At 33.9% G+C, this 17,836-nt stretch overlaps 2 protein-coding genes across 2 annotated transcripts; both read left to right on the top strand.

The window, feature by feature from the left end:
- The first annotated feature begins 62 nt into the window (after window positions 1–62).
- Window positions 63–6,173, top strand: LOC126490418 (olfactory receptor 4K3-like). The gene is made up of 2 exons (XM_050125356.1): window positions 63–89; window positions 5,517–6,173. Exons 1-2 carry the CDS (start codon window positions 63–65, stop codon window positions 6,171–6,173), a joined length of 684 nt encoding a protein of 227 aa, XP_049981313.1.
- Window positions 6,174–14,677: 8,504 nt separating this feature from the next.
- On the top strand, window positions 14,678–15,607 carry LOC126490419 (olfactory receptor 4K3-like). Its single transcript, XM_050125357.1, has one exon. It carries the CDS (start codon window positions 14,678–14,680, stop codon window positions 15,605–15,607), a length of 930 nt encoding a protein of 309 aa, XP_049981314.1.
- Window positions 15,608–17,836: the final 2,229 nt, after the last annotated feature.

The raw sequence follows: 17,836 nt of genomic DNA on the forward strand, positions 1-17,836 counted from the left end.
TTAGTTAAATTTTAGCAATTCAGTTAAATTTCCTCTAAGTAATATGCCTTTCAAGAAGTACAATGGAAGGTGATAATATGATTTTTCAGGTATTGGAGTTGAAGCCAAAACAGAGGATCTGACTTTAATCTCTGAAAACTACCAAGGAAAAGAAGAAACTAACTTCCACTAGTTGATTTTTGAGGTGATTAAAATAATTTTAGGGTCTCAGAAGAGACGTCAAACTTTTAAACTCTGTCAAAATTGTGAAAGACTTTGGGACTGAAGCTAGACTAAGTGTTTTTATTTGTTTTTTTGTTTATTTGTTTTTGCATTATCATATTATCAGATCATCTAACACCCAAGTATTTGTATATGGTAGTTTGGATGAAAAATGTCTACCATAGACTTACATATTTTAATGTTTGATGTGTAATTAGTTGAACTATTCATAAAGGATTAGGAGATAGTACCTATTTGGCACTCTCTCTGTCTCTGTCTCTGTCTCTGTCTCTCTCTCTCACACACACACACACACACACACACTTATGGGTGACATGTGAGTTATCAGGCACTGCTCCAGCACATTTTTGCCTGTCTGTGGTCAAGCTTTCTGCCATAAGTGCAATGGACACTAATGCTATTAAACTGTAAGACCCAAAATAATTGTTTTCCACTACACATTGTGTTGCTCATAGGTATTTTGGCTCATGGCCCTTAAAGAGCAATGAAGAAAATTAGAGTAGAAATGGAAGAGGTTGTGTTTTATCTAAACATGCCATATCACCTATACAGCCATACTCTATAAGTTCATTTTTGGTAAGAAAAACTAATATATCTAAATCAGATGCAAAAAAATTGACTTCTTATGGGTCATATATTTTATCTTGTGTTATGAAATACCCATTTCCAAGTACAGTAATGTAGGCAGGTGAAACTCAAAGTAAATCATCAAAGAAATCCAAAATGGTTTATCTGATTAATAAATTGTTTTGGGAGACTGAGAAAAACCACCTAAGTAAACAGTATAAATAAATAGTTAAGAGTGTTTCATATTCAAGTCTTGAACTGTTTCCATTATCTGTTTGATTAGAGCAGAAGGAGGGAGAACATGAGCAAGGAAGTCAGGACCATGAGGGGTGCACCCAACCACTGAGACAGTGGGGCTGATCTATTGGGAGCTCACCAAGGCCAGCTGGACTGGGACTGAAAAAGCATGGGATAAAATCGAACTCTCTGAACATGATGGACAATGAGGGCTAGTGAGAAGCCAAGGACAATGGCACGGGGTTTTGATCCTACTTCATGTTCTGGCTTTGTGGGAGCCTAGCCAGTTTGGATGCTCACCTTCCTAGACCTAGATGGAGTGGGGAGGACCTTTGACTTTCCACAGGGCAGGAACCCCTGACTGTTCTTCGGACTGGAGAGGGAGGGCGAGAGAAGTGGGAGGAGGGGAAGGGAAATGGGAGGCTGGGAGGTGGCAGAATTTTTTTTCAATAAAAAATAAATAAATAAATTTAAATAAAAAAAGAGTGTGTCATAGTAATTTTTTTTGTATTTTAGCTAAATATGTATTTCTAGAGAAAACTAAAAATAAAATAGATATTAAATGCTATTCCCAGATATATTAATTGTTTGTGTTTCTGTACATACACATAAGAACCATTTGAACCTTTGTACCCTTAGTCATAAAAGACAGTGATGAACTGGAAAAGGAATAAAATTCCATGTGTTTCTCATTCTTCAAAGATATCGAGTGGAATCTATTCCTGATAGGTAAAGAATAGCATCATTCTCTGGTATTCTAGCATTAAATCATACCACCCTCATCTTGTTCTTTGTATTTGTTCTTAATGATCTTCTTCTACATATTTGTGTTTCTACCTCAGCTTACCTACATGAATGATGTCAAATTAAATTAATTTTTAGCCTTTGATTTCTTTCCTCAGGGAAGAAACTGAGTTGAGAGGAATTCAAATATTCTTCAAAGCATTAATATTTCAAATTAATAGATGTAGTGTTTTGACACTTCTACCTCATTTCTTTCCAAATATAAGATCATAATTTTTAAAGCAATGACTGAATCATAGGTATCTCATTATAATTCAATTATTGTTTTCAACCTAAAAAGTCTATAATAGCAAATATGTATGATAGATAAAAATTATTCACTGTTTATGCCAGAATGTTACATTGGGTTAGGTATTGAAATTTTTTCCTCTAGAAAATGTAAAATGTTTCTATGCATTGGCTAGGTTACATCTTATTTTTAATGAGAAAATTATGAATATTGTGATAAACTACAGCAACTCATATCTTAAAAAGATAACAATGATAATCATTTAATTCCTATTAGGCTAGGCTGACAATGTGTATTAGTGTTTAAAGGGGCATTTCATGTATTAAGCTTCCTGGTGTGACTATAATTTGAATTGTATTTTAAAAAGTTGTCCATTTGCATCCTTATTTTTTAATAAAATCATTATTGTTTAAATATTAAAAGATAGTGGCACATTCTAAGCTATCGTATGTATTTTGGTTTCTTGAACACACTATTTATTCAAATTTTATGTTGTCATGTTATATTATTCCACCACATATCCACTACTGTGCAGTAATTCTGTTGTTAGTCCATGGATTAGTCTTCTGGGAATGGATAGTTTCATAACTCTGAGATGTGTTTATTAATATGGTTTGATTTCTTAGTTTATTCAGAGCTTCAATAATATTAGAATATTTTAAGAATATTTGCATCATCTGTCTTTTTGCCATCTTCCATATGGAACTATTAAAGACTTTTCATGGTTAATTGCTAAAATTATCTTGATATTTATAATAACCCTTCTTTGTCTTAATTTTGGAGACATTTATGTAATTTGGCAATTAATAACAAAGCTTTGGTACCTCCTTTCAATCAGGATTGATTGGTTTAGAGTCATGGCTGCTTGACAAAATAGTGTTATTCCATATCCCAAAATAACCTTATATTTTGGTTTAATGATTCAATTTTATTCATTTAACTTTTTATTTTCATGGTTATTTATTATTTATTTAATTGTTTTACATGCAGACAACAGTTTCCCCCCTCACCCATCCTCCTGATCTCCAGCCATATTCACCTCCCAGCCCCATCTCTACTCTTCTGTTTCTATTTTGGAAAGGGCAGAGCTACCGAGGATATTGACAAAACATGGCTTATCAAATGGGAGAAAGAATAAGCACCTCACCTTGTATTATGGCTGGGCAAGGCAACCCAATATGAGGAATAGAGGTCCAAATGCCAGCAAAAGAGTCAAAGGCAGCTCTTGCTACAACTAATATGAGTCCCATAAGAAAACCAAGCTACAAAACTGTTACATATATTCAGAGGACCTACGTTACTCCTATACATGCTCCTTTGTGCATTCAGTCTCTGTGAGCTTCTGTGAAGCCAGATTGTTTGATTCTGTGGATTTTGTTGTGGTGATCTTGATGCTCTGGCCCCTAAAATCTGTCCTTCCTCTCTTCCAAGATTCCTCAAGTACAGCCTATTATTTGACTCTGGGTCTCTGCATCTATTTTTACCATTTGCTGGATGAAGCCTCTCTGGTGACTGTTGGGTTAGGCACTAATCTATAAGTATAGCATAATATTATTATGCATTATCACATTGACATTTTTTTTTCTCCACTAGTGTATGGTTGGTTCTATACCTAGGTGTCTAGACCATGTAGCCTCTGGATCCTATCACTTCAGACAGCGTCAGTGGTGATCTCACTCTGTTGGCATGGGACTCGGGCTGAGCCTGTCATTGTTTAGCCACTCCCACAAATTCTGTGTCAACCTTATCCCAGCACATTCTATAGGCTTGAAAGATTGTAGGTTGAAGGTTATGTGGCTCACTGGTACACTTATCTGACCAAAAGAGGTGGTCAGTTCAGGCTAATTATCTACTTTTGCTAGGAGTCGTAGTTGACACTGTCAAAAGGACAAAAGAGCAGCTTACAGAATGGGAAAAGATAGTCACCATCACCACATCTGACAGAGGGTTGACTGACAAAATATATATGCAAATAATAAATTACATGAGGAAAAATTCAGAGAAACAATATCTTTCATAGTAGCCCCAAAGTATCTTGGCCTAGTTCTAAACAAACAGTGAAAGGCTTAAATGCTAAAAATTTGTAGTGATGGAGTGGCGGGCTGTGCTTCTGGCACCTGGCTGTCCGGCCACCGGCTAACTTTACCCAAAATAATTACAGGGAAACTGTATTCTTTTAAACACTGCCTGGCCCATTAGTTTGAGCCTCTTATTGGCTAACTCTCATTTCAATTTCAATTAATTTCAATTAATGAGTATAGCACCATGAGTATACACCAGGAAGACCCTAACCTGCATCCATCTTGGAGAGGAGAGCTATATCGTCTGCCTCGCATCCCTTCTTCCCAGCATTCTATTCTGTCTACTCTGCCTATCTAAGTTCTGCCCTATCAGATAGCCAAAGCAGTTTCTTTATTAACCAATGAAATTAACACATAGACAGAAGATCCTCCTCCATCAGAAATTTAAGATATTGAAGAAAGAAGTTGCAGAAAATATCAGAAAATAGAAGGATCTCCTATGCTGCTGTAGGTGTCAACATCCCTTACCTCAAACTGTATTACAGATGTATAAAGATTCTAACAGCAAAGTATTGGCATAAGAATGGTCATATTGATCAATGGAGTCAAACTGAAGGCCTGGACATAAATCTACATACCCACGAACACTTGATTTTTTATAAAAACATAAAAATACATGCTCAGAAAATCTGGCAAATTGGTTAGGTACACATAGAAAAATGAAAATAAATCAACCTCATCACCCTAGAAAAATCTCAATTTCAACTTGTTGAAAGACCTAAGCAGAAGACAAAATATACTGAACCTGACCAAAGAGAAGTCAGTAAAAGCCTTGAACTCACTGGAACAAGAAAAGACTTTTTAATAGAACACAAATAACTTGGACACTAAGAACAAACATTAATAAATGGAACTTTGTGAAACTGAAAATATTCTGTGTGGTGAAAAACACCATCATTTGAACAAAGCAGAAAATTCAGAATTGGGAAATGTTTTCACAAACTACACACTGAATAGGTGATGAATTTGTAAAATATCTAGGGAATTAAATGAAACTGAGTATCAAGAAAACAAACACAACAATAAAAATGGGAGAGGGAAAGAGATCTAAAAAGAGAGCTTATCTCAATAAAATTTAAACAATGAATCCTAAAAATTATAGGGAAATGGATAGAACTAAAATAATTATCCTGTGTTAGATAACCCAGCCACCCCCCCACAAAAGATAAGCTTAGAGTATACTCACGTATACATATATGTTAGCTCCTAAGTCTTTGATAAGCAAACTGCAATCTGTGTAACCACAGATATTAGTTATAAAGTAAGGGGATAGTAATGGTGGGAGGATCTCTTTAGGAAAGGGAAACCAGATATTGATTGGTAGGTTAATACTACAAGTGGTGTGCCATTTTTGCCTTAGTACATCTTACTAGTAGAAGGGAGAGCTTGTAGCAGGGTGGGGTTTCTTCTGTGTACATATATTTGCTCGGGTTGAGATGGTTCTTCTTGTAACAATGGCCTATGACCGCTATGTGGCCATCTGCAGGGCACTCCACTACACCAGCATCATGGACAGACAGAAGTGCATCTGGCTGGTTGTGATATCATGGATCATTGGAGTCGTGCATGCCATGAGTCAACTGATTCTGATTTTGGAGTTACCTTTCTGTGGACCTAGAGTGATAGACAGCTTTTTCTGTGATATTCCTTTGGTGTTGAAACTAGCCTGCACGGATACTGATACTCTGGAAATCATGATAAATGTTGACAGTGGTGTTCTAGCAATGTCTTGTTTCATTCTCTTGTTGATATCTTACACTTACATTCTATTAACTGTTCGGCTTCACTCTAAAGATGGTTCATCAAAAGGCTCATCAAAGGCACTCTCTACCTGTACCTCCCATATTATTGTAGTTTTGCTATTCTTTGGGCCTGTCATTTTCATCTATCTGTGGCCTGTCAGCCTCACTTGGGTGGACAAGTTTCTTGCTGTATTTTACTCAGTCATCACACCTCTCCTGAATCCAGCCATCTATACATTGAGAAATAGAGACATTAAGAATGCCATAAAGAAGTTAACAAGTCCCATGTAAGTTTTGGAATAATCTTTAGACATCTTATATTATCAGCAAATTCATTGTGTACACACCATTTTATACAAACAAATTGTTTCTGGGATCTATATGATGTAATTAGTATATGATTATGAAAATGCCATTAGAATAATATATTAAAATTTGTAATACAGTTTTATCACTAGAATGAGTAGTAGCTCTGCATAATATATTTGTGTATAGTAAAGAGTAGACAATAATAATAATGTTGCAAAAATAATGATGTTATTACACATCACCTGTGTCCCCAGATTTGGGTCAGTCACTTTGCTTAGACTACTGTTAACAAAATCCTCTTTAAGCCGAGTGGAGGTGACATATGCCATTTATCCTAGCACTCCAGAGGCAGACCAGCCTGGTCTACAAGACCTAATTCCAGGAAAGGCTCCAAAATTACAGAGAAACCCTGTGTCAAAAACAAAAACAAAATCCACTTAGAATTCTTTATCAATCTTACCATCTTTTAAAATATAGCATTATTATACATGAGTACGCATTAATCGGTATTTCTTTCTTAACAATAGATTATTTTTTATTGTTTTTATTGAGCTATATACTTTTATCTGCTCTCCTCCTTTTCTCTCCCATCCCCTACTAGGTTGGTCCCCATGCTCCCAATTTACTCAGGAGATCTTGTCTTTTTCTACTTTTCATGTAGTTTAGGTCCATGTATGTCTCTCTTAGGGTCCTCATTGTTTTCTATATTCTTGGGGTTATGCATTGTAGGCTGTTTTTTTTTTTTGTTGTTGTTGTTGTTTTATTTCTAAAATTCACTTATGAGTGAGTACATATGATATTTTTCTTTCTAGTTCTAGGTTACCACCCTCAATATCATGTTTTCTAGATACATCCATTTGCACACAAATTTTAAAATGTCATTATTGTTTCTGCTGTGTAGTAGTCTATTGTATAAATGTACCACATTTTCCTTATCCATTCTTCAGTCAAGGGACATTTAGGTTGTTTTCAGTTTCTTGCTCTGACAAACAACTCTGCTAAGAATATAGTTGAGCATGTGTTTGTGGTATAATTGAGCATCTTTTGGGCATATAATCAAAAGTGCTATTGCTGGGTCTTGAGTTAGCTTGTGTCATAATTTTCTAAGAATTCACCATACTGATATCTAAAAGGCCTGTACTAGTTTGCACTCCCACCAGTAATAGAGAATTGCTCACTTTACCCCACATCTTCCCCAGACTTATAATAGTCAAACTTTTAGTCACATTAGTTGATTTTCTAGATATGTAGAGATATATTTCAGTTACATAGATAATCTTCAACACTTTAAGGATCTAAAGAACATGGCATTTAAAATATTTTAAGTAATTAAAAGAGCCCCCATACAGCATGAAGCAGTTTGGAGAGAAATAACTACGTCCATATTCTCAAATATTGTTTATAAATGTTATTTTACATCTAAAGGGGGATATGATATAGATATAAATAATTTGCATTAATATGAATTTTGCTTTGTTGATATAAATTTAAGGTCAATTTTGTTATATGTATATGTATTTCTGCTCTTGATTAAGGTATTGTGATTGTGTAGTCCATTTAAAAATATAATGTATAATTAGGAAATATAGGTTGTTAATGGATAATCACCTATAATAATCAAGCTTGTAGTCATGTTAGTTAGATTTCTAGATAAATAGAGATATATTTCAGTTATATAGGCATTCTTCATATCTTTCAAAGACTATAGAATATGGCATTTTAAATGTTTTAATAACTTAGGGCTTTTCATGACACATCTGCTCCTGGCAGCACCAATCTACTTCAAGAGAAAGATGGGCATCGAAGAGGATCCTTATGGAGTTTGATAGCCATTTGGGCAAGAAACTGTTCTTGCCTGGACTGTTGCATAAACTGGACACAGAGAACCCGCAGAGAGAGGACTGCTGAACTTGCCTAAAGGTGAGATGGTCTTTCGGGGTTCCTGCTTCATGAAAGAGTCTGCGAGACATTCTGCAGGACACAGAAGAAAGTGACTGAACTGTCTTAAAATTTCCTGCTTCACGGAAATGTCTGCTGGAAACTATGGGCCTGTAGGCTAAAGATGGATGCCCCAACAGTACAGAAGAACTTTGGGTGACTGTACAGGCAGTGAGATGTCTCTGTCATTTCTAGAGTTTTTGAAGTTGTTTACTTCCAGTTGACATAGGTAATATATCCTTCTGAAGTCTTTGATACAGTTGAAGAATAGTTATAATTATCATTTCCTTTGTTATGCTAAAAGATAAAATAGATATAAATAATGTAACTAATTCTTGTTTGAGAACTGTTTTGTTATATGTAATTTTACTATGTTAAAGTTAAAGCCTTCCTTTTTGTTTTAAAAAAAGGGGGCAATAGTGTAGGAGGTCCTTCTGTATTTGTGTTGCTTTAATTGGTTAATAAAAAAAACTGCTTTGGGCCTGGTGATAGGGCAGAACTTAGATAGGCAGGGAAGACAGAACTGAATTCTGGGAGGAAGAAAACAGAATCAGAGAGAACTGCCATGGAGCTGCTAGAATCAGACATGCTGAATCTTTCCTGGTAAGCCACGACCTCATGGTGATATACAGATTATTAGAAATGGGTTAAATCAAGATGTGAGAGTTATCCAATAAGAGACTATAGATAATGGGCCAAGCTGTAATTTAATTAATACAATTTCTGTGTGATTATTTCGGGTATAAGCTAGCTGGGAAGCAGGGACAAACAAAGGGGCCTCACTCCCTGTTACATACTAACTCATTACTGGTTTTTAAAAATAAAGCAAAAAAAAAAAAAAAACCAGCTTACAAATCACAATACCAGAGAACCTAGACAATAAAGAGGACCCTAATAGATACATACTTAGATGTAATCTACATGAGAAGTAGAAACAGACAAGATCTCCTGAGTAACTTGGAAGCATGGGGACCATGGTAGAAGGACAAAAGGGAGGGGAGAGGAATGGAGAGGCACAGAAAAAAAATGTATACTTCAATAAAATCAATAAAAAAGTGCAAAATGCTTACATTAGTTACTTAACAGCACACCTGATAGCCCTAGAAGAAAAAGAAGCAGACTCACCCAGGAAATAATTAAATTGAGGGCTGTAATCAATGAAATAGAAACAAAGAAAACAATTCAAAGAATCAATGTGTCAAAGAAGTGTTTTTTGAAAAAAATCAGCAACAAGACAAAACCTTATCCAAACTAATCAAAAGGAGAGAGAGAAAACATCAAAAGTAACATAATCAGAAAAGGAAAAGGAGGTCATAACATCAGACACTGAGAAAATCCAGGGAATCATTAGGTCATACTACAAAAACCTGTACTCCACAAAATTGGATAACATAAAAGAAATGAATAATTTCCTGGGTGATGCCATATACCATAATTAAATCAAGACCAGGTGAACAATTTAAATAGATCTATTAACTGTAAGAAAATAGAAGCTGTCATCAAAAGCCTCTCAACCAGGAAAAGCCCAAAGCCAGACAGTTTTAGTGCAGAATTCTATCAGAATTTCCCAGAAGAGCTAATACCTATACTTCTCCATGTGTTCCATATAATAGAAACAGAAAGAACATTGCCAGTCTCTTTTTATGAGCCTTCAATTACCCTGACAACAAAATCACAAAAAAAAACTCAACCAAGAAAGAGAATTATAGACCAATCTCACTCATGAACTTAGATGCAAAAATACTCAATAAAATATGGGCAAACAGAATTCAAGAACACATCAAAAATTCATCCATCATGATCAAGTCAGCCTCATCCCAGAGATTCAAAGATGATGCAACATAAGAAAATTGATCACTGTAATCCATCCTATAAGCAAACTGAAATAAAAGAAACCATGTAATCATCTCATCAGATGCTGAAAGAACATTTAACAGAATCCAACACCACTTCATGATAAAGGTCTTGGAGAGATCAGGGACACAATGAATATATATATATATATATATATATATATTAAAAACCATATACAGTAAGCCAACAGACACCATTACACTTAATAGAGAGAAACTCAAAGCGAGTTTAGTTCCACTAAAATTAAGAACAAGACAAGACTGTCCACTCTCTCCCAATCTCTTCAACAGCGTTTTTGAAATTCTGGCTATGGCAATAAAACAATGAAAGGAGATCAAAGTGATTCAGATTGGAGAGGAAGAAGTTAAACTTTTGTTATTTTCAGATGATATAATAGTATATATAAATGACACCAAAAACTCTACCAGGGAACAACTACAGCTGATAAATACTTTCAGTAATGTGGCAGGATACATGATCAAGTCAAAGACATCAGTAGCCGTTATATGCACAAACGATAAAGAAGCTGAGAGGGAAATCAGATAAAAATTACTTTTCACAAAAGCCATAAATAACAAAATATCTTGGGGCAACATTAACCAAAGAAGTGAAAGACTAATAGAAATGGGCTAGGTTATAGAGATTCACAAACACACAAAAATATAGACACACACATACACAAGTGTCGCGTCCACCCTCGACCAGCAAGGAAAACGCAACACCCGGAGCTCTTCTTGAAGCAGTTTTTCAGGACTTTATTCACAGCAATCTATCTCCTTCTCCTTCTCCTTCTCTTTCTCTCTCTTTCTCCTCTCTCTCCGGGCAAACCTCTCCCAGCCCTTAAGTAGGCATGGGCTGCCAACCCCAAACAGCCAGGTGGGCACTGCCCATAGGCCCACGCATATGCAAGCAGCTGATGATCATTGCGTGATCATAGCATAGGTCAGGCCTTAGCCATCTCAGGAGTTGATTATACATCTCCATCAGGTGTGACACCACGCAGCTTGCTACACACAAGTATGTTCAAACATAAACAAAGGGATGGCACAGACTGTCACTTAGATGCAGACTTTTTAAAAGAACATTGGTAGAACTCTGATCATAAGAAAAAGACTGAAGAAGGAAATTATACAATAGCACAGAGTATATAATTTTTCAGTAATTTGTGGTTAATATTTCTAGAAAAATAATGTACAAATAAATAGCGGTCTTGGTAGCAAAAGGTACAGGGCATGCCTTCTAACATGTGCTATGTGCAGACCTCTGAAACAGTCATTCAGATTTCTATGCAGCTTTAACGGTTACCTTAATTCAGGAAAACACACTGTTGACTAGACCATAGCAGACAATTGTGAACTGAACGAGAGAACAATTCCTAGATGCAAATGACTTACCAAAATTAAACCAAATGGAGATAAACAATGTTTTTTTTTTTTTTTAGGTAGACACTTTCTTTTTTTTTTTTTTTTCTTCTTTTTTTTTATTGAGAATAAGAAATGTTAACAGGGTACTGTTGAGAAGCAAGGTGAAACAGCAATTACAAATCACCTATCCAAGAAAACTCCAGACCCAGATGGATTCACTAGTGAATTCTACACTCTCAAGGAATGCTAACACCGTGCTGTACAATTATTACTATGTGAAACAAACTGCGTATGGTTTTCCTAAGGATGAGGTTGCCCTGCTCTTTGAAAATTAAATCACTCTGTTTCACAGTACTACTAGGGTTTATATCAGTCTACCTAGTAGGCACATATGTGAGGTTTCTACATTTATAAGGAGTCGTAGGTACCCATAATCTATGACAAGTTTCAGTATTTCTGGACATTATATTTGGGGTAAAAATATGTGTATGCATATTTATAAGTGCAATAAAATAATAAAGAAATCACAGAATTGAAGGAAAACATGGAGAGTTATATTAGGGGTTTGAAGGTCATTACAATATAGCAAACATATAATAGATTGCAGTTAATAAATATACTTTGGATAAACATATATAATAATATGTTTATTATATAAAAGATTAGGAACATATATGAAGTCTACTATTACTTTGCTATTAAAGCTAGTTTTATAAATAATAATATTTCTCTAGAACAGTACATGAAGAGTTAAAAATAAATTATTTTGGAAAATTTATTAAATGAAAACTATTTTAGTGAAGTAGAATTATTTGATGAAAAGTGAAAAAAAAGATTTGAATGAGTTTAGCATACCCATATTCCATATAAAGTACTAATATGCGATTTCTCTATGTGTGTGTCTATTAAAACATAATGTCACCTTAAGTATATGTAATGAAATGAATTTGAAAATAAAGACAAATTTCACAATCTAAAATAAAACTGTTTGTCTGATTCATAGGTGTGTTGAGGAGTTGATCATAAAATATCAAAAGAGAGTGAGAAAGTGTCTCTTTTGGCATTTCTAGATATGGAAATAATTATCTAAATAGATACATAAGCTGTAAAACTATAAATATGTTTTCTCTTTTGTTCAAATATTTATCATATTTATTCATGTGGGTGCATGTGTTATGAATGTAGGTATGAATGTATGTACTTGCACTGCTGAAACACATCTGTGGATCCCTAAGATTAACTCAGGTCATCTGGCTTGGCAACAAGTGACTTCAACTGCTATGCCATCACATTGTCCCATGTGATTAATCTTTTGTCTTTTATCTTTTATCTTGTAAGTTGTCATAACAGATAGAGAATGATAACTCACAATTATAAAATATTTATGGATAAAGGAAAATTTTTATTGTTGAACTCTCATGTTCACTTCAAGAGAAGTTGGAGGCTAGAGATCCCCAAGGACTATGAAAACAAAAGGCTTGCCAACTGCATTGTCCTATTTAATGTACAGAATGGGAAACTTTCCAAGGCAGAAAAGACTCTTGTGATTGTATATAAGCCACACTGAGGTGAATCATCTCAGCAACACTGTCCATAGCAAAAACAACGATGTAAGAGTTTCAGATTCTGGGGAAAATAGGAGGAAACATCATCTAAAAGGCAAGATCTGTTTTATTAGGTTATTCTTGTGGCATGAGTACATCACAAACTGCTGTAGTTTCAGTTTTCATTTCAATTACTAATTTAAGGTTTGGTTTACATTTGTCTATAGTGCCACATTTTTTTTTTAAATCTTGCATGAGTTTTTCTAATTGTTGTGCTTGACAAAAATATTATAGTTTCCCATTCTTACTGGTCCTTGAGATGATTGGAAACATAACGCTGTTTTATATGCTCACAACTAACGATCTCTTAGGGTAACCTTAAAAGTTTCAAGATTCCCAACACAGGAAAACATTGTACTCACAGGCCACTAAACTTATTCTAATGATATCTGATTACCTTTTGATTTCTAGATGCTCTATTTTCTCAAGATACAGAAAACACATTAGAGAAGTAGTTATCGGAACTTAGAGTAAGATGATAATGATAGAGAGTAGAATAATCATAATACACAGAATGTATCAATTGAAAAAGATATGTTGAAACTACCATTGATAGTCAAAGGGCTAAGTATTCTCAATTTTGAGCACCATAAAATTAACTTCATGTAAATCTGACCATTATTACTACTTATTTGTATTTGAATAACAATCTTGTTTTTAAAATGGCATTAATTTTCTTGAACTTTTCAAAATCAAAATTCCTATCATTTATGTCACAATCTGAACATAATATTGAAGATTTGGAATGAGAGAGATGTCATTTCACACTACAGTTTTACTACTCTATAGAGCTGATTCCCTTTTAAAATCAAAATTATTGCTATTGTATAATGTTTCAAGTACTTAACAAAGAAATCACAAAATACCTACTTATTTGTTGATATTTTAATCTTACAATTTCAAACCTAAATGTAATATCAATGTTAAGATTCATAAAGAAAGAAGTAAAGGGAAAAGGGCAAAGAAGGAGGAAAGGAAAAAAAAGAAAAAGAAAGATAGGCAGAGAAAGCAACTTTCATAAATTATTCAAACTTTTATATGAAATCTCACCATTTAAATTTGAAAGTCTCCAAGTACAGAGCAATAAGTAACACCCTTCAAGCCTAAAGATACGTAATCGCTCAGACATACACTTCAATGAATAAGTCCAATATTAGTTCAAGGAATAATATAATGCTAAAAACATGTCTTGAGCACATGAATTCTCAATTTATTTGATGAAGAATTTTTAACATACATTTTAATAGAATTCACTTCTGTATCTTCTGGCATAGGCAAAACTAAATTTGTGCCCGGGAATATTCTGTTTATGCTTAAAATATGTCAATGGATTTATTTTCATTCTGTTATTGTGACAGTCAAGTGAAGAGGCTATAAAATTATCTCAGATATTCACTAAAAACGACCCTGAATTCATGACAAAGAGTTAGATTTAATACTTGGAAAATGTAAACAGAACATTTCCTACTGATATTTTTAAACAATATACTCATTTACATACCTATATAGATTACCTGCCAGGTGTGTAAAGTTTTTCCTATATTTAGGAATATTCCCTGATTAGAAAGAATATATAAAAATAAAAGAGTTGTGTTAATTTTGACTGGGTACAAAACTAAGATATAATCTGTCTTCTTTTCTGCTTACTTGACTTGTAACATTTGGTTATTGTTTCTATTCTTAACTAGCCTCTGTCTCTCATACCTACTGGAGCACAGATTACCCTATGGAAGAAACAAACCAGAGTCTGGTGCCTGAGTTTATTTTACAGGGAATTTGTACCTCAAGAGAATTGCAGATCTTCCTCCTGCTACCATTTTCCACCCTCTACCTGATGACTATGGTAGGCAACCTCTTTGTGGTGATTTTAATCATCACTGATCACCATCTCCATTCTCCCATGTACTTTCTTCTAGCCAATCTCTCATTTGTTGACTTATGCCTTTCCTCAGTTACTACCCCCAAAATGATCACAGACCTCATACAAGAAAACAAAACCATTTCCTTTAGGGGCTGCATGAGCCAGATCCTCTGTGTGCATTTCTTTGGAGGAGGTGAGATGGTTCTTCTTGTAACAATGGCCTATGACCGCTATGTGGCCATCTGCAGGCCACTCCACTACACCAGCATCATGGACAGACAGAAGTGCATCTGGCTCGTTTTGATATCATGGATCATTGGATTCGTGCATGGTGTTAGTCAACTGATCTTGATTTTGGAGCTACCTTTTTGTGGAACTAGAGTGATAGACAGCTTTTTCTGTGATATTCCTTTAGTGATGAAATTAGCCTGCATGAATACTGATACTCTGGGAATTGTGATAAATGCTGACAGTGGTGTTTTAGCAACAACTTGCTTCCTTCTCTTGCTGATATCTTATATTTACATTCTTCTAACTGTTCGGCTTCACTCTAAAGATGGTTCATCAAAGGCACTCTCTACCTGCACCTCCCATATCATAGTAGTTGTGCTGTTCTTTGGTCCTGTCATTTTCATCTATCTGTGGCCAGTCAGTATCACTTGGGTGGACAAATTTCTTGCTGTATTTTACTCAGTCATCACGCCTCTCTTAAATCCAGCCATCTATACACTAAGAAATAAAGATATCAAGAATGCCATGAAAAAGCTGATTAATCACATGTCAGTTTTGGAATAATTTTTAGACATCTTATGTAATCACCAAATTCATTGTGTATCCACCATTTTATCTACATTTCTAGTTGAAATTGAGTTGTATAGTAGTTTGTCTAGGGAATTAGAATTTTCAATTAGCATATTTCTTATTAGAAGAACAATTAGAAAAATATATTCAATACTTCAAGTTTTCCCACTTAGAATGTGTGCGCTGCATAACATACTTTTATATATCGAAAATTAGAAGATGTTAATAAAGTTTCAATATAATGATCACATATTACTACACAGTATCTGTGTTCCCAAAATTGTGCAAGTCACTTTAGCTAGATTGCTATTAAGAAAATCTTCTTTATATTACTTATCAATCTTACCATCTTTTAAAATATGGTATTATATGCCAACACTAATTTTCTCTGTAATAAAAGATATTGAAGATATTTGTGAAGACTACATCTACATAGAAACCAAAATACTATACAAATGAAATTATGCTAATGGCCTCATATTAATATATCTCTCAGTTTTCAAGTCTTAACTATTCATATGAATACAGAATTTTCCTATGTTGTCTTCCTTACCTAATAGGACAATTTGTTTATAATGTTTGAATATACTTTCTTCAGTTGACAAATTCTTTGGAAGATCATGAGTTTATATCATACGATGAAATAGCATAACTGTCAAGGCCAGTTACATAAATATTGTATGCCCTTTATAATATGATATTCATAGTAATTCATGTTGTATACCATTTGGTGTAGTATGTCATTTGCTCGGTAATATATATATAATATAGTATATAATATATTATAATATATTATAAACATATATATGTTTATAATAGCTTAAGGTCTAAACAGATATGAATGTTTTAACTTCTTTTTTATCATGTCAATATTTCATGATCTAATGGTAAAAAAATCAACCAGTAGGATATTTTAATAAATTAAAAAGGTTGTCAGAAAATTAATTATCTAACTAAACCACACAAACACCTATACCATGTTTTCCTGAAATTGCATAATTGCAGGTAAGCATCACTCATGTCTGGTCACAGACTTTGATGTGTACATATGTATATGTTCTGTTGTCTTTACAGAAGAAATTATCCCAACTGTGTTTATAAATTTAACTCTCAAAAATCTTGTCACCACATTTTTATTAAATATGTTCTTTGACATTATCTGCAATGACCTGACTATCTGAAATAGTCCCTAACCTCTTAATTCCCTCCCATTTTATTAACCCATTCCCCATACACAGAGAGACACAGAGACACACACACACACACACACACACTGTTATTATGTTTTGAAAAATGAATGTGTGTAAGGCATGTGTATGGAGGTCAGGCAAGAACATCATTGCTTGCAACCAAAGACACCAGTCACTCAAAACAAAGATCCCAGAGACTCTAAGATAAACTCAACATGAGTTTTTCCTCTCCGAGGATGAATGTTTATGGTAGGAGAAGCACATCCTACTTCAGATATATGAAATGACAGTAATGCATGGTTTAAATGTGGTGATACCTGTGATCAAATTACTAATAGTAGTACAGATGATTAAATGTCATAAAGAGCTCTCATTAAAAATGAAATTTCCATGTAGAAAAATAAAAACATGACCAAAGAAAATTAATTTTAGGAAAGAGAAAGACATGCAGGAGGATAGAAAAGGAGAAACATGAGAGTTGATAGAGGGCAAATGTGATCAAAACGCACCAGATGCAGATTAAAATGAGACATAAAACTCAATGCTTGCTCAGTTTATATTCCCTAATGAAATTTTAGATCCCCACAAATAGGCTTACATACCAAATAAATTTGTCTCATACAATATAATCTCTTTAACCACTGTAAGAATATATTAGAAACCTATTTAAAACAAAAATTATAAATGAGTTATTAGCCTATAGATGACAATATTATAAAACATGAAACAAAACGTAGATGACTTTTGAGTATTTATGTGTATTAAAGTTGTGGATAAAATTTTGCTTAGTGGTAATTGTGGAAAGAATGACCTAAAATAATATTTTTATAAAGAAATATATAAAAGTTATGACAAAACTATGGGAATATAGTTTCTTTCTTTTTAAAAAAATAGATAAATTAAGTTCACTTAACAATATGTAATAATATAAATTCTAATATTTCCAAATTATTGATCCAAGAAAATTATTCATACTGGCTTTGTAAAATAATATTTAGAAACAATTATAGGTTCATATTACATCTACTTTCTT

The sequence above is a fragment of the Alexandromys fortis genome, unplaced genomic scaffold, assembly GCF_014885135.2.
Source record: "Alexandromys fortis isolate MF-2015 unplaced genomic scaffold, M_Fortis_MF-2015_v1.1 scaffold_229, whole genome shotgun sequence".
NCBI lineage: Eukaryota > Metazoa > Chordata > Mammalia > Rodentia > Cricetidae > Alexandromys > Alexandromys fortis.

Coding starts and splice junctions, on each gene's coding strand:
- LOC126490418 (XM_050125356.1), top strand. CDS start 63: ATGGAAGGTGATAATATGATTTTTCAG. Junction 90..5,516: donor GTGATAATATGATTTTTCAG/GTATTGGAGTTG, acceptor TCTTACTAGTAG/AAGGGAGAGCTTGTAGCAGG.
- LOC126490419 (XM_050125357.1), top strand. CDS start 14,678: ATGGAAGAAACAAACCAGAGTCTGGTGCCTGAGTTTATTTTACAGGGA.